Here is a 24,161-nt window from a genome sequence, read left to right as displayed (position 1 = left end):
ACCAACCTGTTGTTTAAACCAAGATTTGACAAAGTGACTGTTGTTTAAACCAATGACTGTTATGTTTAAACCAACAAAGTACTGTTGTTTAAACCATAGCCAACTGTTGTTTAGAAACCAACATAGTGACTTGTTTAAAGTGACCAACAAAGTGACTTTGTTTAAACCAAACAAACAACATGGTGATTGACTAAAGTGACTGTCAAAGTGACTGTTGTGTAAGCATAGGGACTTACTTAACCCAACATAGGAACTTGCTTGACCCAGCACTGTTTCAGATACCTAGGCATGGTTGATGTGTTCTTTGATAACGCACTGCACTATGTGTTATTGTTTCAGATACCCAGGCGTGGTTGATGTGTTGTTTGATGAGGCACTGCCATATGTGTTCTGGGCTCGAGGAAACATACAGTTTGCTGCAGAATGTTTTGTCAGACTTGCTCAGACAAGAGAAGGTATTTTATTCAAATTGTACTGATTGACAGTAAGTCAGTTTATCTTCTCAACATATTATTGAGTCTGGTTGTCTGAGAACCAGTTGTTGTCTGCTTACCAGAATGCCTATTTGCCTTGTTCAATGTCTTCAACCACTAGTCCAAAGCCTCATATTTGTTTTATGGATTTGCTGGCCTAAACCAGATTGGAAATTTCACAATCTTCTTAAGGTCATGCAGCAATGTAATCATTTATATTACATCACAGAATTGCTTAAAATATTTGGCAATGATTGAAACAACAACCATTGAGACAAAACCTTTTGTTATTTTCATCTTTCAACTCAATAAAACCCAATAATCTCAATGGTCCTTGCTCTCTTTCCTCAGCAAGCTGACATACCATGATTTAACTGGAATACTGTTCAAAAGCTGTGTTAAACCCAACTCACTCACTCATTCCCTTACCTGTGGTATATTGGCCTTTATCCCATATTAAGCATAACAGCTGCCACACTGTGATGAAATACCGTGGGAAAAAGTGTTAAACCCAACCAGAGTCACTTTCACCTCCCTAGCTTATGAAAGAGATGAACATATTTGTTGCAGTGTTCTCTTCAACTCATCCATCCAGACCTATGTTGTTGAGTGAAGCAGCAAGAATCTATGCTCAGAATGATGAGCCACAGAAAGCGTCTCGACTCTACATAGAAGCCTCTGATATCCTTATGGCAAAATCTAGGACCCTGAAACTTGAGAAAAATACCCTCCTTCAGCAGTTGTCATTGTCGGCCAGTGTACATGACCAAGGGTAAGATTTCTTGATAGTTGACATTGACGGCCAGTGTACATGATCAAGGGTAAGATTTCTTGATAGTAGGCATTGACGGCCAGTGTACATGATCAAGGGTAAGATTTCTTGACAGTAAGCATTGATGGCCAGTGTACATGACCAAGGGTAAGATTTCTTGATAGTAGGCATTGACGGCCAGTGTACATGATCAAGGGTAAGACTTTCTGACAGTAGGCATTGATGGCCTGTGTACATGACCAAGGGTAAGACTTCTTGATAGTAGGCATTGATGGCCAGTGTACATGATCAAGGGTAAAACTTCCTGACAGCAGGCATTGATGGCCAGTGTACATGACCAAGGGTAAGACTTCTTGACAGTAGGCATTGATGGCCAGTGTACATGATCAAGGGTAGATCTTTTTGACAGTAGGCATTGATGGCCAGTGTACATGATCAAGGGTAAGACTTCTTAACATAGGCATTGATGGCCAGTGTACATGATCAAGGGTAAGATTTCTTGATACTTGCGATCAATGACCAGTGTTTTCGAGCAAAGGTAGGACTTCTTGACAGTTGACATTGATGGCCAGTGTGCTAGATGAATGGAGGTCTTCTTAAGAGTAGGCATGGATGGCCAGTGTACCTGATCAAGGGTAAGACTTCTTGACAGTAGGCATTGATGGCAAGTGTACATGATCAAGGGCAAGATTTCTTGACAGTAGGCATTGATGGCCAGTGTACATGATCAAGGGTAAGACTTCCTGACAGTAGGCATTGATGGCAAGTGTACATGACCAAGGGTAAGATTTTTTGATAGTAGGCATTGATGGCCAGTGTACCTGACCAAGGGTAAGACTTCTTGATAGTAGGCGTTGACGGCCAGTGTACCTGACCAAGGTTAAGATTTCTTGATAGTAGTCATTGACGGCCAGTGTACCTGACCAAGGGTAAGACTTCTTAATAGTAGGCATTGACGGCCAGTGTACATGATCAAAGGTAAGATTTCTTGATAGTAGGCATTGATGGCCAGTGTACATGATCAAGGGTAAGATTTCTTGACAGTAGGCATTGATGGCCAGTGTACATGATCAAGGGTAAGATTTCTTGACAGTAGGCATTGATGGCCAGTGTACATGATCAAGGGTAAGATTTCTTGATAGTAGGCATTGATGGCCAGTGTACATGATCAAGGGTAAGATTTCTTGACAGTAGGCATTGATGGCCAGTGAACCTGACCAAGGGTAAGACTTCTTGACAGCTGACATAGATGGCAAGTGTATCTGACCATGGGTAAGACTTCTTGACAGTTGACACTGATGGCAAGTGTACCTGACCATGGGTAAGACTTCTTGACAATTGACACTGATGGCAAGTGTACCTGACCATGGGTAAGACTTCTTGACAGTACGCATTGATGGCAAGTGTACCTGACCAAGAGTAAGACTTCTTGACAGTAGGCATTGATGGCAAGTGTACCTGACCAAGGGTAAGACTTCTTGACAGGATGCATTGATGGCAAGTGTACCTGACCATGGGTAAGACTTCTTGACAGTTGACACTGATGGCAAGTGTACCTGACCATGGGTAAGACTTCTTGACAATTGACACTGATGGCAAGTGTACCTGACCATGGGTAAGACTTCTTGACAATTGACACTGATGGCAAGTGTACCTGACCATGGGTAAGACTTCTTGACAGTTGATATTGATGGCAAGTGTACCTGACCAAGGGTAAGACTTCTTGACAGTAGGCATTGATGGCTAGAGTATATGACCAATGGTACGAGTGTGAGTGAGTGAGTTTAGTTTTTACGCTGCACTCAGCAATATTCCAGCTATATAGCGGCGGTCTGTAAATAATCGAGTCTGGACCAGACAATCCTGTCATCAAATGCATGAGCATCGATATGCATTTGGGATATGATGACATGTGTCAACCAAGTCAGCAAGCCTGACCACCTGATCCTGTTGGTCGCCTCTTACGACAAGCATGGGTTACTGAAGATCAAGTGTATCGTATTGAAACCAGCAGTGAAATATTCATGTTGAAAATTATTAAGTTTTGCTCGGCTAATCTCTGAACTGATCTTTATTTAAGGCATGAGGGGACTGTTCATAATTTATGGCTAGGGGTTGATGATTTTTAAGGAGAAGCATGTACAATGTGAATGACCCCCTAAAACTTATGTACAAAGTAAGTGACCACCCCCTGCATGTCATGTACAAAATCAACGACCACCCCCCTCAAACCTTTCCATAATTTAAGCATAATTTTTTAATATTTGTATGTCCAAAATTGTTTACCCCTAGTACATGTGTAAAAACTTGATGACCACCCCTACATCCCCAAAACAAAATGGGTGACCCTCCCTTAAAATCATCACCCCCTAGCCATAAATCATAAATGGTCCCTTAGAGTTACATGTTTGCATCATCATTATGTACAACTTATACATGTTACACTCATACATTATTTCTTTTTCATATTCACAAAGTCATTAAGGGCAGTGTGGTTCCCTTGTAATGAAAGCATTTGCTTGCCACTCCTGAAGTACAGGGTTCATTCCTCAGATAGGTACAATGCATGGAACCCATTTCTGTTATCCCTCACTGTGATATTGCTGGAATATTCCTAAGGGCAACGAAAAACCATCCCCTCTCATTTACAGTGTGATGACACCAGAGAAAGCCAGATTGGCAGCTGGGGCCTGGGCTGCTGCCATCAAGTGCCTGCATCCTACATGTCCGTGGAGCTCTGGGGTCCAAGCTGTGGACTCTTTCCTGTGTTTTCATGCAGGAACTGCGCAAGGTGGGACTGAGCTGATTGGGCTTTCAGGAAAGAATGTGAAGAATGTGATTTTCAACATTGTTAAAGGAAGACAAAATAAATTTTCGTCATTGATCAGTAACAATAGTGGTGGACGTATAGTTGGAATGCAACTAAAGGACCAAGTCACTGTACACAGACAGCAAATTCGAGATCCTTATGTGCCATGTATAAATGTAACGAACACATTGATTAATGCGGGAATGGCCAGTTTACTATCTTTCTGTTTTATCAATTGTTTAACAATGATAAACAATTACGGATGGAAAAAGAACGAATGTTCATAAGGTTGTTGCAACCTAAGTATAATTTTGTAACCTTCCCAATGTAGCTCAGTATGTATTTGTGCACTGAAACCGTAATGCATATACGTCCACCACTATTGTTACTAACAATGACGTGAAAAAAACATGATGACATCACAAACGTAACCTTACTGTCACCTATGACTACGTTTTAAGTCTCCCGCTATTGTCACTAACTATAATGTCATATGCAAGATAACGACATAGATACTACCGTTATGCACGTTATGCCTACACTTCGGCTCATCGTATTTTCAGTCTCAACTCCCTGGGGATCATACAACTGATGCAGCTGCTAGATGATTGCCTCTAAGAGTTTCCTCATCTTGTAGTGTGACCGATTTGTAGAAAATGGCTGATTTGGTGTCTGGGATCCTCAATGGGGTTTATTATCTACTTTCCTGAAACAGCTTATGAGTGTTATTGGTGAGGTGAGGTGGTGTTTTTCTGTCCACAGAGAGTGTTCCGGATCGTCTGGAGGGATTTGTGTCACTGTCTGTTGACTATTGTTTCTGTCCACAGATAGTGTTCCAGATCATCTGGAGGGATGTGTGTCACTGTCTGTAGACTGTTGTTTCTGTCCACAGATAGTGTTCTGGATCGTCTGGAGAGATGTGTGTTTTTGTCTATTGCAATTTACTGTTGCTTCTGTCCACAGAAAATATTCAGGATCACCTTGAGAAATCTGTGAAGCTGATAGAGAGTTTAGTCGGGCAGTCTGGCATTTTCCTGCTCCATCTGTCCATGGTGAAGGCTCTACTGGGTTCAGCTCGAGACTCTTACAGGGCCTTCTCTTCTGCCCTTACAAGGTATTTCGATATGCTAATGTAGGAAATATATTTGCAAAAGTGAATGGAATAATTTTATAATCTTTGAGTAGTCTCTGGTATCACAGGAATTCGAAGTTTAGATAATATCTATGAAATGGCCCTCTTTATGTATATAAGAATGTGAACAAAATCATGTATGTAACATATTGCTTGTATATTGTGTCCTCTTTCGATGAGAAAACTGCAAAGCCATCAGAGAGTTACTAAATACAATAGTTTCCACCTTTCCTGAAGTAGGTTATATTTTGGCTAGACCAGTAAGTATATATGTATAGTCCAGTCTAAAATTTGTAATGAACAGTTGTGACCTATTGCAGATTTTGATTGACTTCAAGATTTTTAAATTGGCGTCAACAGATATTTTGCAAATCTTTACATGTTTATTATCAGGGTGGTCAAGTGATTTGATGCACTTTGCAAGTAAAGACAAGTTTTACTACAATACAGATCTGAATTTATGATCAGATTCTAGTTACTGGGGGAAGGCCATTTTGTTTGAAGCTAATGAAAGTGGTGTGAGAAGTGTAACCTGATTGGTTGATAGAATGGACAAAGATGAGACTGAATCGCAATAACATCTGGTGGCGCTATAGTTAAACTCCAGAGTTCCAGCTTAATTTGGCAAGAGTTGAATCTGGACTTTATGCCTTGGGAAAATGAGGAATTAGATTTACACTATCATAGTATGATCTTGACTTTGTTACTCATAACACATCTCTCTCTCTCTCTGATTATTGCAGTACTTCTATACTTTTTTATCATGTCCATTAATCTTTGACAATTATTTTTTAATGACGGTAATAATTTAACTACAAATTTCTGTTCAAAGCTATACTAAAACTGCAAAACGATTCACGACTAATTAATGCAATTTGAATGTACTGTGATGTATTTTCAGTGGATTGCTGGAAATACCACAGTCAGTGAAAGGTACCACACGCAAACACAACGCATGGCAGCAAGTTCTTGACCATGTTGCCGAACATGGAACGCCTAAGTTTCTCAAGGTCATATGGAGGACACAGCTTGGTCATCTTCGGATTGTCAATACCAAGTAAGTTAAACATAGTCAACATAGTTTTTCAGACACATATGCACAGCCAGATATTTTTTAAATCAAGGCTTTTGGCCAGAGTTTATTTTACCCCAAACACCTTGCAACATTATCTTTTTATGTGATGCATATATTGTTTTTCCTTCTCAGAGACAATTCTTTCTTTTTCTGTAGAATCCCATCCCTCCACCAGATGGTTGGTCCCAAGTTAATGAAAACAAAACATATAGATTCTTATTGATATTATTCCATTTTTCACGAAAGTCTATTGGATTTTTTCGTTTCCACTATTTTTAAAACTTAGTCAGCAAACAAATGTATTTTTACTTATTTCAGTTGGTTTTTCTTGTGGTGATTGGTTTTGTACCGTACATCACAGTTTGTTTTCTGTATATTTTGTTCAAGCACAATGTCACACATTTTTGACAATATTTTGGCCAATATTATATATATTGGGCCATATGCACTCACTTTAGCTTCCTATTGATGCAATGAAAGACTTATTATCCCTTCGACTTACTACAGCTGCTTATAGACTTACCTGAAATCGTGGGTAATCCCGGATGGGACTCAAGTGAATCTGTACTTTACTAAGAGAGTGTAATCCATATATATATAGTCATCCAAGACCAGGTTCCATTCCCACATTTGTTACAATGCGTGAAAAGCATTTCTGACTTTGTATGCTGGTGATTAGGTGCCTGGCATCATGTTTCGGTCAAATGTCTTATTACCTCTTCTTCTCTGGTGGTCTCTACAAATCAGCAGACCCATGAACAGCCAGGTTAGAAATTGTTTTAAGCAACCATGCTTTATGTAAGAGGTTTGCTTTAATTAATAGTTCAGTCTACAAAAAGCTACAGAGTCGTGCAAAAAGTATTCGGACACTTGATATAATTTCCATAGACTTACATGTAAATTTAGGGGTAGCATAAATATTTTTCTTGAAATTAATTTTCGTAAGATCCAATCAAATTTTGCACATTTGTGAGGAATCATCTTACTTTCAATCAAATAATTTTCCGTTGCTTATTTATCTAATGGTAACAATTTAATCAACATATGTACAGTGCTGTGAACTCCTTTAACATGGCAGCCTATGGGGTTGTGCATTGTGGAACCATACGTTAGTTGATAAATGTGATGTCATTAGTAAAATAGTGGTCGAAAAATTGAAATGAAATTATGTTCGCAGATAAGAGATTATTTCAAATTTGCCTGTCAAAATTTACAAAGATCCATCCAAAACTCATTTCATGAAAATTATTTATGCTACACTGAAATAACATGTAAGTCTATGGAAATTACGTCAAGTGCCCGAATGCTTTTTGAACGGGTCTGTACAACAACTATCCCCTCAGTGTTTTACACTTTGCCAGGTGGGCAACATTCCTGTGATGCTCTTTTTAGGGATACCTTCGAAGGGGACTATCACGCTAAGGCAGACCTCAACCTGAGATTGACTGACACTGGCTTCCTAACGGCGGATCTGCAGATGGTGCTGCCCCCTATCAGAGCGCTCAACCTGGATCCATATACAGGGTAAACTTTGACTGTAGATCCCAACACAGGGTAAACTTTGACTGTAGATCCCAACACAGGATAAGCCTTCTCTGTAGATCCCAACACAGGGTAAACAATTACTGTAGATCTGTACACAGGATATACATTGACTGTAGATATCAACACAGGGTAAACATTGACTGTAGATCTGTACACAGGGTAACTTTGACTGTAGATCCTTACACAGGATAAACTTGGACTGTAGATTTCAACACAGGATAAACTTTGACTGTTGATCTGTACACAGGATAAATCTTGACTGTAGATCCCAACACAGGGTAAACTTTGACTGTAGATCCCAACACAGGGAATCTTTGACTGTAGATCCCAACACAGGATATACCTTGACTGTACATCCCAACACAGAATCAACTTTGACTGTAGATCTGTACACAGGGTAAACTTTGACTGTAGATCTCAACACAGGGTAAACTTTGACTGTAGATCTGTCAGAGGGTAAACTTTGACTGTAGATCTCAACACAGGGTAAACTTTGACTGTAGATCTGTCAGAGGGTAAACTTTGACTGTAGATTTCAACACAGGATAAACTTTGACTGTAGATCTGTACACAGGGTAAACTTTGACTGTAGATCTCAACACAGGATAAACTTTGACTGTAGATCTGTCAGAGGGTAAACTTTGACTGTAGATCTCAACAAAGGGTAAACTTTGACTGTAGATTTCAACACAGAATCAACTTTGACTGTAGATCTGTACACAGGGTAAACTTTGACTGTAGATCTCAACACAGGGTAAACTTTGACTGTAGATCTGTCAGAGGGTAAACTTTGACTGTAGATCTCAACACAGGGTAAACTTTGACTGTAGATCTGTCAGAGGGTAAACTTTGACTGTAGATTTCAACACAGGATAAACTTTGACTGTAGATCTCAACACAGAATCAACTTTGACTGTAGATCTGTACACAGGGTAAACTTTGACTGTAGATCTCAACACAGGGTAAACTTTGACTGTAGATCTGTCAGAGGGTAAACTTTGACTGTAGATCTCAACACAGGGTAAACTTTGACTGTAGATCTGTCAGAGGGTAAACTTTGACTGTAGATTTCAACACAGGATAAACTTTGACTGTAGATCTCAACACAGAATCAACTTTGACTGTAGATCTGTACACAGGGTAAACTTTGACTGTAGATCTCAACACAGGGTAAACTTTGACTGTAGATCTGTCAGAGGGTAAACTTTGACTGTAGATCTCAACACAGGGTAAACTTTGACTGTAGATCTGTCAGAAGTTAAACTTTGACTGTAGATTTCAACACAGGATAAACTTTGACTGTTGATCTGTACACAGGATAAACCGTGACTGTAGATCCCAACACAGGGTAAACTTTGACTGTAGATCCCAACACAGGGATTCTTTTTCAGAAGAAGTCCTCCTTGGGGTACATATAAGCATTAAAATGTCCATTTTAAATCCTACGACAGTTGTAACTATATTTGTAATAAAATATTTACAAAACAAAAAACTCGTTTTGTCTTGTGAGACCACCCCTACAGGGCCCCACCGGACCAACACAGCCAAGAGCAGGTAACTCTCGCCGTCTACCTCGTACCTCACTTTTCATGCTGTCGTTCTGTTGAATAGACGTGCGTGGTGTTCGTTTCGAGTTTGCTCTCCTACCGATACGATGAGTTTATAAGATCTCAATCCGTATGTATGGTTCCTTTCTCTACGCACGGGCGTTAGTTTGACGTCATTCATCTTTTGTTGTAACTTTGCCGTGGGTTCTGTTTTCCAGCCATGTGGCAGGCAAAATGGCGGACCGCGCGATCGTGGTTTCCTTGCTATATGTTCTTGGTAGCTTGTAGTAGGGAGTTCATATATTATGTTTGCATATTATATGGTAGGCTTGCCTAAATTCTCTTTCTTTTCAGCGAATTTGTGGTAAGTCGTTGTTGAGTAATTTTGATAGTGTTCGTTTCGTATCACTCAACTTTACTCTATCACTAGTATGTACACGCGAGGGGTGGCTAGCCTTTTTCTGCTTTGCATTGTATGTTTAGTATTTAAATGGCTGTAGCTTGTAGCATTTATATATATAAGCCGTCGTGGGGTTATTCTTGCTATTACTTGTGTTTATGTGTTTGCTGCTTCACAGTTCCTGCTAGTAACACTGGTGTGGTTCTGTTTGTTGCAGTTTAAGCCCTGTGCGTTGTGCCGTGCACACTGCCGCCACAGGATGGTCATAAAGTGTGCCTCCGGTGTTTAGCCGAGGACGCTCACGACGATCAAGGATGCTCATAATAAACGCCCTTGCGTCAATATTCCTGTTACATTATGTTGTATTATGATACATATTTCATACGTTTACACACAACGTGGCTCATAGGCCGAGGTTGTGGTTTTTTGTCTGGGTTTCTGCGCCTCACGCGCATTCTTTCCGACACGCAGATTTTATGTTTTTCACTAATCTGCTTCAAGGCGGGGGATAATATTTGATAAAAGGTTTCTAAGGAAATCCCTTTATCGTTTCCCCCGCAAACAATGTTGCTGACTTAAATATGACTCAATTTGCTTCACTATTGCAGCAACATATTCTTCCACATAATGTCAAGTCGATGATTGATAGTGCGCGATGTCCGGGTCTCGTCAGGAGCCTCGGGCTCGCAAGTGTTGATCTCGAAGGTAAGTTAACCAGGTGTCATCTGTGGTGAAATCCCCGTTTGACACGGTGCTGTCTGGGTTCCGCAAGGAGCTCAGCACGCCTGTCGTTGGGGGTGGATCGGACGCATCTGGGGGGGGTTGGCTGCGGCCCGAGCTCTGGCTCGGAGAACGCGCCTCCTCCCAGGCAGCTTGATCCTGGCTTCGGCTCAGGTGATGGTGTGCCTTCGGCACCTTGTGGCGGCCTAGCTTCGGGCTCAGGTTCGTCACGGGCGCCTGGCGCCGGCGATGCAGGTTTCACCCTGTCTTCGCCTGGTGCCCTGACTGGCGGTTGCCTAGGCGCCGACCAGCTCGGGGACACCTCGGCGCCTTCGGCACCTTGTGGCGACCTGGCTTCAGGCTCAGGTTCGTCACGGGCGCCTGGCGCCGGCGATGCAGGTTTCACCCTGTCTTCGCCTGGTGCCCTGACTGGCGGTCGCCTAGGCGCCGACCAGCTTGGGGACACCTCGGCGCCAAGTGGTCAGTCGGGGTTGCCCGGGAAACCTGTATATCGGCAGGTTCCTCTCGGGGCCCCGGTCTGGGTTCCACTGAGCTGCCGATCACCTAGGCGCTCCTAGGTCTACCTGTGTCCACCAGGGGAAACCTGCATTGCCAGGCTACTCCCTTGTGTCTCGGGACTGCAGATCGGACTAGCACCGACCTTGGCTTCGGCCCCGGTACAGAGCAGATCCTCGGCGCTGTTAGCTCATCCCCGGCGCTGTTAGCTCAGGTCTCGGCCTGATGTCTATCGATGCCCTGGCCAAGAGGCCGTTGAGTGTGACGAGCTGCCGATCACCTCGACGCGCCGAGGTCTACCCGTGTACACCAGGGGAGCCCTGCATTGTCAGGCTACTCCCATGTGTATGTATGGGTATTTATATAGCACTATAGGCTATGTTTGACTACATGCTTAGTGCATTATTGGAGAGTACTTGGGGAAACCTGATTTATCAGGCTACTCCTACGTGTCTCGGGATCGGGGTTCGGTCTAGAACAGCTGAGCTTCGGCTCTGCGGAATCTCTGAACCCCGTGGGTAGCACCGACCCAGGCTTCGGCACTGGTAGGGTGCAGATTCCCGGCTCCGGTAGTTCAGGTCTCGGCCTGATGTCTATCGACGTCTTGGCCACGATGCCATCGAGTGTGCCGGCTGTGACGGTCACCTCGACGATCCGAGGTCTGTCTGAGTGCTTGTGAAACCTTGATTTATCAGGCTTCTCACATGTGCTCCGAATCGGGTTCAGGCTGCATACAGTGGACAAGTCGATTTGAGCTTCGGCTCATTTCGCTACTTTGAACTTACCACTGAGTACGTTCGTCCCTGAGGCAAGTGCGAGATAGAATCGCGGCTGTGTTGCCTCAGGTGTTGTCCACGTCGAATACCCGAACCGTTGGAGTTCGCCTCCCGGAGGGAAGCCTGCTTCCAGCAAGGCATCCGGGACAAGGCCTCACACTCTCCCGTAAGTCTGCCGTTCTTTCCCCTTCACACCTCAACGCTGTATGCTCCACTCGGCGCATCTCTCAGCTCTGCTGAGGGAGCTGGTGGAAAGGGGAGAGAGCGCCGGTGGAATTTTTTCGTCGGCGACTCTGGGCGGCATCTGACGGGGGTCAACTCTCATCTGGCTAGGGACTGCATTGTAGCTGTGCCAGCCAAATGATGAGGGCGGTTATGGGCCTATACGCCCGGGACCGTTTCGAGAAATACGGAAGTCTGTTGAGCTTCTCGTTAATTCCTCAGGTGCCCAGGCATCGGCAAACGTTAAGTTGCCGACTGCTGGGGTTTACTATATTCTGCCGCAAACACCGGTCGGAGCGACACACTCCAGTGTCGGCTTCCCGGGAGACGGCGACAATACTCCGTGCCGAGATCCAGTCTCTGCTGGGCTAGGCAACCAGTGTGGTGGTTTCCAATGGTCAGGAAAATGTGGGGTTTGACTCCATTTATTTCATTGTTGCCATTACGAACGGAATGTTCAGACCCATTCTCATCTGAGAGCTGAACAAGTTCATAGAGGTACTGTCCTTCAAGATGGAGACACCGCGCTCGGTGATCTCATCTGCCGAGACAGGGGATTGGCGCACGTCAATCGACCTCGAGGTCGCGTACCTCCTTGTTCCATTGCACCCTGATTTCAAGATTTACCTTCGGTTTCTTGTTTGACGGGACGTGCTACCAGTTTTGTGTGCTCTCCTTAGGCTACATTACGGTGCCAAGGGTGTTCACCAAATTGAGGTTTATTACAGCTCAGATAGCCAGATCGCAGTGCCGGTGTTGTCACCCGTACCTAGGCGACTGGCTCATCGTGACAGCTGTCAGGTTGGTGTTCGATCCCGCACGCCGGGATTCGAATTACCTCTTCGGCCAGACATTCTCACTCTGAACGGGGCGCCACACCCGAATCCTCGGATTCACTGGGTGGCTTGGCCTCTGTCGGGTATAACACACGGAATTCCTGCAACCGTTGCAGACACAATTCTGGCTGGGATTCGACACCCGTTCAGTGTGTTGATAGGTGGGGCGCACTGGTGTGCAGATAGGGGGATTTCATAATCCCTATTCTGCGGATTTAGTTCGGATATTGGAGTCACTATAACCTCGTTTTGGTTGAGAGCCTTATCACCTCCACCATTGCCGGGTACTCCATGGCTATTTCCACGTTTCACACCTCGTTCGATGGTGCTCTGCCTAGGCAGATCGGACTAGCACCGACCTTGGCTTCGGCCCCGGTACAGAGCAGATCCTCGGCGCTGTTAGCTCATCCCCGGCGCTGTTAGCTCAGGTCTCGGCCTGATGTCTATCGATGCCCTGGCCAAGAGGCCGTTGAGTGTGACGAGCTTCCGATCACCTCGACGCGCCGAGGTCTACCCGAGTACACCAGGGGAGCCCTGCATTGTCAGGCTACTCCCATGTGTATGTATGGGTATTTATATAGCGCTATAGGCTATGTTTGACCATATGCTTAGTGCGTTATTGGAGAGTACTTGGGGAAACCTGATTTATCAGGCTCCTCCTACGTGTCTCGGGATCGGGGTTCGGTCTAGAACAGCTGAGCTTCGGCTCTGCGGAATCTCTGAACCCCGTGGGTAGCACCGACCCAGGCTTCGGCACTGGTAGGGTGCAGATTCCCGGCTCCGGTAGTTCAGGTCTCGGCCTGATGTCTATCGACGTCTTGGCCACGATGCCATCGAGTGTGCCGGCTGTGACGGTCACCTCGACGATCCGAGGTCTGTCTGAGTGCTTGTGAAACCTTGATTTATCAGGCTTCTCACATGTGCCTCGGAATCGGGGTTCAGGCTCGTACAGTGGACAAGTCGATTTGAGCTTCGGCTCATTTCGCTACTTTGAACTTACCACTGAGTACGTTCGTCCCTGAGGCAAGTGCGAGATAGAATCGCGGCTGTGTTGCCTCAGGTGTTGTCCACGTCGAATACCCGAACCGTTGGAGTTCGCCTCCCGGAGGGAAGCCTGCTTCCAGCAAGGCATCCGGGACAAGGCCTCACACTCTCCCGTAAGTCTGCCGTTCTTTCCCCTTCACACCTCAACGCTGTATGCTCCACTCGGCGCATCTCTCAGCTCTGCTGAGGGAGCTGGTGGAAAGGGGAGAGAGCGCGGTGGAAATTTTTTCGTCGGGCGACTCTGGGGCGCATCTGACGGGGTCAACTCTCATCTGGCTAGGGACTGCATTGTAGCTGTGCCAGCCAAATGATGAGGGCGGTTATGGGCCTATCGCCGGGACCGCTTTCGAGAAATACGGAAGTCTGTTGAGCTTCGTTAATTCCTCAGGTGCCCAGGCATCGGCAAACGCTAAGTTGCCGACTGCTGGGTTTACTATATTCTGCCGCGAAACACCGGGTCGGAGCTTACACACTCCAGTGTCGGCTTCCGGAGACGCGGCGACAATACTCGCGTGCGAGATCCAGTCTCTGCTGGGCTAGGCAACCAGTGTCAGTGGTTTCCAATGGTCAGGAAAATGTGGGGTTTGACTCCATTTATTTCATCGCTTGCCATTACTTAACGGAATGTTCAGACCCATTCTCATCTGAGAGCTGAACAAGTTCATAGAGGTACTGTCCTTCAAGATGGAGACACCGCTACTCGGTGATCTCATCTGCCGAGACAGGGGATTGGCGCACGTCAATCGACCTCGAGGTCGCGTACCTCCTTGTTCCATTGCACCCTGATTTCAAGATTTACCTTCGGTTTCTTGTTTGACGGGACGTGCTACCAGTTTCGTGTGCTCTCCTTAGGCTACATTACGGTGCCAAGGGTGTTCACCAAATTGAGGTTTATTACAGCTCAGATAGCCAGATCGCAGTGCCGGTGTTGTCACCCGTACCTAGGCGACTGGCTCATCATGACAGCTGTCAGGTTGGTGTTCGATCCCGCACGCCGGGATTCGAATTACCTCTTCGGCCAGACATTCTCACTCTGAACGGGGCGCCACACCCGAATCCTCGGATTCACTGGGTGGCTTGGCCTCTGTCGGGTATAACACACGGAATTCCTGCAACCGTTGCAGACACAATTCTGGCTGGGATTCGACACCCGTTCAGTGTGTTGATAGGTGGGGCGCACTGGTGTGCAGATAGGGGGATTTCATAATCCCTATTCTGCGGATTTAGTTCGGATATTGGAGTCACTATAACCTCGTTTTGGTTGAGAGCCTTATCACCTCCACCATTGCGAGGTACTCCATGGCTATTTCCACGTTTCACACCTCGTTCGATGGTGCTCTGCCTAGGCAGCATCCTCTCATATCGCATGTCGTAGCTGGCATGAACAGGGTTCGACCGCCTCGTCGGCGACCCAGCCCACCTGAAAATTGCCACTTATTCACAATTGGCTGTCTGGCCCTAATTTTTCAAGTATATTGTCTCTCACTCACTTCACTTGTTGACGTGGAAGACGAATTTACTTGTTGTGGTGAACTCTGGTAGAAGGGTCGGTACATCCATGCGATTCCCACTGACCCGACACTGACAGTATTTTATACTGACCATGTCCGTATTCGGCCTCCGGATACCTACCACTCTCAGTGCGCGATATTGCTTTCCAGGTGACTGCTCATATCGCAGACTTCCACCCCTTACCTCCAGCCTTCGCACCGGGACCAATCTTCGATTGCTCACCCGTGACTGTCACTTAACGAATCGAACAAAGGGATCCGATACGGGTACCCATGTGTGCTGTTTGGTGGCGGAAGACTGGGGAGTCTGCTAGCGCGCCCACTTTATCTCGTTGGCTTGTTTCCGTAATTGTTCGGTTGCAATGATTAGGTTTACCTCCCCCCCAGGGGTTGAAGGCAGACTGGGTAGGGCAGATGCCGCTTTGTTGGCAATACACAGCGGCACTGCTCAATGAAGAGATCGGTTCTGTCGCTCTTTGGAGCCGCAGAACGCCTTCATTCGCCATTACCAACTTGACACGCATTCTAAGGATCGTGCTCAGTTCGGTCGTTCGGTTCTCTCCAGTGGAGAGTGCCCTGCCACCCTGACCAAGTTAGTAACTGGTCATTGGTATCGGTTCTGTGTTCAATGTCGATATATTTCATATCACTACATCAGTATTAGCCTTACCATCCTTTCGGGTTGGGTCGGGTTTGGTGTACATACGTCCCTTTACGCCCTCTTCAAGAGGGCGGGTCCGTTTGAACGCTTTAACCAGTCATATGCTATTAACTCCGTCTTATGCGGCGGAATTGGGTAATGAACCCCCACGGGGCACTGTTTGGTATGCCTCTCTTCGAGCCACATGTCACGTGACCAGGTTAGTGTAATGGTGAGCCAACACATGTTCGCCTCGCTTTTTAAGCTTTTCAGGGGGATTTTTGCACGCTTACAGTTATCCCTCTTCCCGAGCCTTCGGTATTTGGGAGTCTGTGTTAATCAGCTCTGTGGGATGGTGGCCTACACTTACCCTCCTCAATGCGAGTGTTTGGTGGGGGTGTTTTCACTGCATAAATGCATGGCATTTGTACTAGTTCGATTCCTCAGAAAGTTTTAGCGAGGCTAATAATTTATCTGGGTTTTATCGAGGACCCAGCAAGCCCTCTTCCAAACAGGGTGCATTCTTGGCATTAGTTTGCAGTACTTATTAGCTCGACTCCTGGGTTATTGGCTTTGTAGCGTTTAAATTTTTAAGCTTTCCCTACCCTTATATCTCTCAGCTTGTCTGGCTGGGGCTATATTAGGGTTGGGAGTTGTTTCGCATGTCCCCATACATTCCTTCCATTGTGATGGTTAGGGCGGATTTTATGTCATTGATATTGAGCCAATTGACATATAAGCTTGGTCTCTCTAGTTCCCACCCCGCCTGATTAACATCAGGGGTCAGGTGGCTCGGTGTTTTCTATTACCATGATCGGTTGTAGATTTCACTCCACCACGGGTTTAGTTGTTGCCAGACAGAATGCCACTCCGTCCTCAAATATCTTTGGGAGTCTGTCATATGCTTATATGTACCCCAAGGAGGCCTTCTTCTGAAAAAGAATTATACAAACCTGTAGAGGTTATGAATTCTTTGAAGAAAGTCCTCCTTGGGGTACGGCCACCCGCCTCCCCTCATTCTGTTTGACACGTTCAGCATGAAAAGTGAGGTACGAGGTAGACGGCGAGAGTTACCTGCTTTTGACTGTGTTGGTCCGGTGGGGCCCTGTAGGAGTGGTCTCACAAGACAAAACAAGTTTTTTGTTTTGTAAATATTTTATTACAAATATAGTTACAACTGTCGTAGGATTTAAAATGGACATATTTAAGCTTATATGTACCCCAAGGAGGACTTTCTTCAAAGAATTCATAACCTCTACAGGTTTGTATAAATCTTTGACTGTAGATCCCAACACAGGGTAAACCTGGACTGTAGCTCCCAACACAGGGTAAACTTGACTGTAGAGCAGGATCCTGGATCAGTGTAGTGGGTAGAGCAGGATCCTGGATCAGTGTAGTGGGTAGAGCAGGATCCTGGATCAGTGTAGCCAGTAGAGCAGGATCCTTGATCATTGTAGCCGCTAGAGCAGGATCATGGATCAGTGTAGCCAGTAGAGCAGGATCCTGGATCAGTGTGGCCATTTGAGCAGGATCCTTGATCATTGTAGCCAGTAGAGCAGGATCCTGGATCAGTGTGGCCATTTGAGCAGGATCCTGGATCAGTGTAGCCAGTTAGAGCAGGATCCTGGATCAGTGTGGCCATTTGAGCAGGATCCTGGATCAGTGTGGCCATTTGAGCAGGATCCTGGATCAGTGTGGCCATTTGAGCAGGATCCTGGATCAGTGTGGCCATTTGAGCAGGATCCTTGATCATTGTAGCCATTTGAGCAGGATCCTGGATCAGTGTAGCCATTTGAGCAGGATCCTTGATCAGTGTGGCCATTTGAGCAGGATCTTTGATCAGTGTGGCCATTTGAGCAGGATCCTTGATCATTGTAGCCAGCAGAGCAGGAACCTGGATCAGTGTGGCTATTTGAGCAGGATCCTGGATCAGTGTAGCCATTTGAGCAGGATCCTGGATCAGTGTGGCCATTTGAGCAGGATCCTTGATCAGTGTGGCCATTTGAGCAGGATCCTAGATCATTGTGGCCATTTGAGCAGGATCCTGGATCAGTGTGGCCATTTGAGCAGGATCCTTGATCAGTGTGGCCATTTGAGCAGGATCCTGGATCAGTGTGGCCATTTGAGCAGGATCCTGGATCAATGTGGCCATTTGAGCAGGATCCTGGATCAGTGTGGCCATTTGAGCAGGATCCTTGATCATTGTAGCCAGTAGAGCAGGATCCTGGATCAGTGTAGCCATTTGAGCAGGATCCTGAATCAGTGTGGCCATTTAAGCAGGATCCTGGATCAGTGTGGCCATTTGAGCAGGATCCTGGATCAGTGTAGCCAGTAGAGCAGGATCATGGATCATTGTAGCCATTTGAGCAGGAACCTAGATCAGTGCGGCCATTTGAGCAGGATCCTGAATCAGTGTGGCCATTTGAGCAGGATCCTGGATCAGTGTGGCCATTTGAGCAGGATCCTTGATCATTGTAGCCAGTAGAGCAGGATCCTGGATCAGTGTAGCCATTTGAGCAGGATCCTGAATCAGTGTGGCCATTTGAGCAAGATCCAGGATCAGGATGTCAGTGTAGCCAGTAGAGCAGGATCATGGATCAGTTTAGTCAGTAGAGCAGGATCCTGGATCAGTGAAGTCAGTAGAGCTGGATCCTGGATCAGTGAAGTCAGTAGAGCAGGATCCTGGATCAGAGTAGTCAGTAGAGTTGGATCCTTGATTAGTATGGGTAATAGAACAGAATTGTTAATGACTTTTGCCGGTGCAGCACAATCTGTTATTTCTGTCCTGACCGTGTGTATCCATATACAGAATATGTTCTCAATCATGACAGGCTTCACCTCCACACGTCAGGGTTAACCCACAAGTGGCACTCTCTCTCATACATGCAGACACAGTCAAACACAGCCAGCAGAAATGGTAGGTTCTGTTATTTGTTCCGTTGTTTATAATACTGAATGACTTCAAACTAGATATTTATGCTTTTGAAGGTGGTCTTTAAGAAATATTTCAACATTAATATCAATATTAATAAAATATTGTGATTTGGGGTCACAGCAGACATGATCCATTTTATGGATATTCTAAATGTAGACCATGTCTCAGCCATTTATTTGTTTTTATGGAACATTTGGAAAATTTATGTTTTTGTTGAAGAATTGAAAGGTTGTATGTTTTCATGGAACAGTCAAATAATTGTATGGCATTAGAAACTATATTCCATTAGGCTCAAAGACATCGCAAGTGGCTGCAAAATTGCTGATGCTGTGTATGCAATATTCACTCACTCACTCAGGATCAAAGTTGATATTTTGTGTACTTCTTGTACATTGATAGATCATATATATTAAAACACTGTCATACAATAATACTGGTAATCTTTCTTGCAGATTTATATAAACATTGTGGAAATTGGTGATAAATTCATTCAAATGGGATAGATATCAATCAGTTAATTGATAAGTGAATTGATAAGTTATTCATGGGCTCTTACAGGACAACACATAGTACCTACATTGACCGAGGTGTATCATGATGACGCAACAGAGACTGTAGTCCACCTGTTGAGTCCAGACTCATCCTTGATTGATCGAAATGTGCCCCGTCTTCAGAAGAGCAGAAAAATTACTTTATTCTGGAAGGCTGCAGGAGGTCAAAGGGCAAAGCTCAACCTGATACCGTTTGTCAAGGGTGTGTACAGGAAGGTGAGATCAAATCATTCTGACACTATCTGGGTACTATTAGTTATACTTTGCCCAATTCAGAACAGTGAACAAGGCTTGGGGACATTCTGGCTGTAAACCATACAGGATAGTTGTAAACCTTGACTGATGCACCAAGTGTGGGTATATGCTTTGGTATTGTTAGTCACTATAAAAGATGTTGGAAATAGTTGGTTTGCTCTGTGGGGACATTCTGGTTGTAAACCATACAGGATAGTTGTAAACCTTTACTGATGCACAGAGTGGTGGTATATGCTTTGGTATAGTTAGTCACTGTAAAAGCTGTTGGAAATAGTTGGTTTGCCCTGTGGGGACATTCTGGTTGTAAACCATACAGGATAGTTGTAAACCTTGACTGATGCACCAAGTGTGGGTATATGCTTTGGTATTGTTAGTCACTGTAAAAGATGTTGGAATTAGTTGGTTTGCCTTGCTGTAAGTATGAGTTCAATAGAGGTTGATTTTTGCATTGTCTAAGTTACAATAACCTAAGGATGAAATGGAGTGAAACAGACCCTGGATATACCTGGGTCTTCTCTGTTATCTGTTCCTACCATTATATTGTTTTTGACCAATATTTTACACTTTGGCTGCATTCACAGTTCACTTGCACAAATTGAGGCTGAGATCATTCATTGTAAGCTACTGTGGAAACTTTCTATATACCTGACCAATCATTAGCTACCAAAAGCCATTGTTGTGTTTAAATATGTCGGACAGATGGCATGTAAAAGAAGGGCTGTTTAAAGCAAAATCTGCCTCAGGTTCTGACATTGTGTAAAGTAAATTATCATTTAAAAGAACACATCACAGATTTCACATCAGAAATGTTGTAAATTGGGGTGATTAGCCACATAATTATTGAGTCAACAGAGTAGATATGATATTAGTTTGAGTCTGTGCTGAAATAAGTGTGAAACAAAATGCTTTAAACACGGAAGTTAAGGTGTAGTAACTACCTCGACATTTTTTATCTTGGTTCATACTCTAGTTGGGAGTTGTTTCCCTTTGGATATATGCCCATGCTTGTGGAATTATCAACTTTAGAAAGCACATAAGCATAGGCAGATCCAGAGTGTGTGTGTGTGTGTGCGTGCGTGCGTGCGTGCGTGCGTGCGTGTGTAAATGTATTAAATGACCATTGAAACTCTCGTGAAAATGAACTGTGCACCCCCAGCGTTAAACATTCCCCAACATTTCACTCCAAAGTTACCAGACCGGATAAAATGCTGCCAGTCCAGAATTTTCTAGACTAACGAAAGCAACATGAACGTAAATGTGAGGAAGGAATATCAGATTATTGTCAGAATAGTAATACACTGGAGCATTTTCAAATCTGTTTCAGTCAACATGGATTTTCATCATAATCCACGTCAGATTCATCCATATCTGGATTGCATTGAATACATTACACAATGACTGCCCGGCCATCAGGTGTGCTATTTTACACTGTCCGGTTGAAAAACAGACCGTCCCGGCAGAAATTTGCAACGCTGCAACCTCCCCTTTCTCAAAAAGCTGTATCCACCCCTGCATAAGTCTTAGAGTTGAAACTTTGTATAAAGTAAACTCAACTGATTTGTGTTACAACAAAGCTATAGATTCCTGCTTCTTGCAGATTTAAAAACATTTTAGAAATTTAGTTATTTGTTTCATACTTTGTCGTGAGTATTTGTTCAATATGTTTTTGGATAGAAATGTCGACAGTAACTTTGTTAGGTAGCTGTCTTTGCTGACTGTGTGAGCTAGAGTATATGGCACTAGTTTTACAAATACTGTCATTGTCTCTTACAGAATGTACTAGATAGCATTGCAACCAATATTCGTAGATGTGGTGAACGCTGGAAGGAGGAGATGAGGATGTCTCTGGACTACTGCTTCGCGAAGGACATCATTTTATCAACAAACGTAAGGATGAAAGTCATTGTTCTTGATTGTTGTTCCACACTCACCATATAGCCTGGTCTGTATTGTCTGTTTGAAAATATTGAAGTGTTTTATGGCACCAGTTCAGAAGTTCAGTGTAGGAAAATAAATGAATTCCTTATGTATTGAGACATACCGATTGTTGAATTCTTTGTAATACTCAGAAACAACATGTCATAATGATGACTGACATATGTTATTGCTATTCCATATGATTATAAAACTTGAACAATATTCTGGAATGTTTAGACAAGGAATCGCAATTGAGTATTGATAAGTTCACAGTTTGGTAAAGATTCATTGGTAGAAAGTCCTGGGCTTTGGTTGGGTTTTCAGTGCTTCAGTATTCATGCTCCCTGTACTGGTTCTTCCTTGGTAATGGTGTTGACGTCTGGATCTACTAGATGGCTCTATCCAGCATGAGCAGCACCATCTAGTTCAGAGATTCTTAGCTGATTTTGGCTTGCTCTGAGGTGAACCAGCCTATCTTGGCAATTGCTGGTTGTTCTTGATTGGCTGTCTGCTAAGGTCTTTTGTGTCTCTGATGAACTCTCTCCACTTATTGATGTTGCCTCTGGCAGAAGGCAGTGTCACTAATGGTGTTTCACAAAGACTGGGTCAGTTTTTACCTCCTTAATACTTACCAAAAGATCAATCACTATTTGTCGCTGGCTGGTATCTACTCTGTGTATGGCATACGGTGTTATGGGTAAGTCTCCCCTGAGGGCTTGAAGGCTCATTCGATCAGTGCAGTTGCCACTTCCAAGGTATTTGCTACAGCTCAGACCACTGAAGAAATCTGCCCCGCTGCTGTATCTTCTCCACCGAGCTCCTTCATTCATAAGTAGCAAATCGACACACATATTCTCAAGATTGTGTTCTTTTTGGTCAGAGTCCTGCCACCCTTACCAAAAGGTTTGGTTGTTGGTCTTGATTCTGTTCTTGACTTCTGTCATTTCTATGGTTCATGATCACGATAACGTTTTCCTCACCACCCTTCAGGGTTGGGTTGAGTTTGGGTGTTAAGTACCTCCCTTTCGTTCTCCTTCACAAAAGGGGGTTGAGGGGGTGGGTATGGAATATTGAATGCTCATTAGCACATATAGGTAGGAACTTTACCCTAATTACAAGATGTTTTCAGCAGCAGAATTGCATATATGTACTCCAAATAAGACTCTCTTTACTTAATGAATTAAGATTTTTATCTGACATTGAACTTGTGAACTTGTCGCCTCTGACAGTCTGACTGAAATTCAATTGTGTGTATTAGGGCTGCAATGATTCACCCAGACCTCCAGTAGATTCGATTTTCGATATTTGATCCTCGATTTGATCATTTTTGATTCGATTCTTCATACAAGTAAAACCATCAGACTTCATTTAACTCTCAGAGTCGTTTGTTTTTAGCCCAGCTTCAACCAATCACATTTAGCCTTATTTCAGCTCTCGAAACTGCTTGAGTTGGAGTCAAAAGTACTTTCTGGCTGTGTGGAAATAATTTAAATAGGTATTCAAATACCGAATCAAAATAGTGATAATGGCTATTGAAAATCAAAACTAAGGTGTCAGATTCAATTTTCGATTAATCAAACCAAATCGTTGCAGCCCTAGTGCGTATGTCATGGTCAGCCAGAGCAGTATCTGTCGTCAGTTTGAACATCAGTAGACAGCTTCTCGTCAGAACCATTGAACCACTGATACTAAAGCTTATCATGGATGTTCCAACCAGTAAGGTGCATTTGTGGCCAAGAAGTGTCATTCATGTTTCCTGTTCTTCTAATTGTTCCTTTTTTGTTGATTTGTTGATGTAGTTTAACTGCAGGTAAACTTTAATCAGACCTGTGCAGTGTTCACGAATGGTGTTTCAACGTAACAGGACACTGGGTCCTGTAAGTTTCAGATGTCTGTCTGACCCACTGAAAATTCACAGGACCCATACAATAAAAATTAAACACAAATTTCAGATTTAACATTTCTTATAATTGGCGTTGAAATTATTAACAAATGTAAAATTTGTAATCAGCAAACAAGTGTGACGTGTCACATATGACAACTTCAGTCAAAGTCATTGTTAAATATACAGTCGGACACTGGGGCCAGCGGGTTGTAGACTTCCATCGGACTGTCGGCGAATCTGCTGGATTTGTCAGAGGGTCAGACGTTATTTGTGAACACTGCTGTGAAGCTGAAACTTTGTGTACTGACCCTAGTTATTCTGTCTCTTCAAGTTTAAAACATGTAATCTTCACCCACTGATCAGCAACCATTTCTGTGTTTACCATTATGAAATCAGTTAATACAGAAACATTTAGATGCGTTTCTTTGGTAAAGGTTTTTGCCTCTTGCATCTTAGAATAGTAATTAATATGACCAAGAAACGCTTGAAGAACAAAAATAGAATGTCTGAAGTAAACTATAAGTTGTATGCTTTGCTCCAGGGTAATACGGTCTCATGTACGCCTCTTTGTAGCAAAGAGGCGTACATCAGACCGTATTA

General features: G+C 44.1%; 1 protein-coding gene across 5 annotated transcripts in view; it reads left to right on the top strand.

Annotated features, from left to right (window-relative positions):
* LOC124270783 overlaps nucleotides 1-24,161 on the top strand; it is an 88,747-nt gene that overhangs the window by 53,281 nt on the left and 11,305 nt on the right. For all 5 annotated transcript variants that reach the window (XM_046705859.1, XM_046705834.1, XM_046705842.1 and 2 more), the window contains exons 6-14: nucleotides 340-455; nucleotides 1,044-1,245; nucleotides 3,897-4,036; nucleotides 5,018-5,168; nucleotides 6,088-6,243; nucleotides 7,654-7,785; nucleotides 18,850-18,935; nucleotides 19,512-19,720; nucleotides 21,533-21,646. In XM_046705859.1, the coding sequence (XP_046561815.1) occupies nucleotides 340-455; nucleotides 1,044-1,245; nucleotides 3,897-4,036; nucleotides 5,018-5,168; nucleotides 6,088-6,243; nucleotides 7,654-7,785; nucleotides 18,850-18,935; nucleotides 19,512-19,720; nucleotides 21,533-21,646 (1,306 nt within the window). The remainder of the gene's footprint in view (nucleotides 1-339; nucleotides 456-1,043; nucleotides 1,246-3,896; nucleotides 4,037-5,017; nucleotides 5,169-6,087; nucleotides 6,244-7,653; nucleotides 7,786-18,849; nucleotides 18,936-19,511; nucleotides 19,721-21,532; nucleotides 21,647-24,161) is intronic.

The sequence above is a fragment of the Haliotis rubra genome, unplaced genomic scaffold (assembly GCF_003918875.1).
Source record: "Haliotis rubra isolate DU_JTF1 unplaced genomic scaffold, ASM391887v1 Scf1020, whole genome shotgun sequence".
NCBI classification, from domain to species: domain Eukaryota; kingdom Metazoa; phylum Mollusca; class Gastropoda; order Lepetellida; family Haliotidae; genus Haliotis; species Haliotis rubra.
This window is presented reverse-complemented; position numbering and strand designations above follow the sequence as displayed.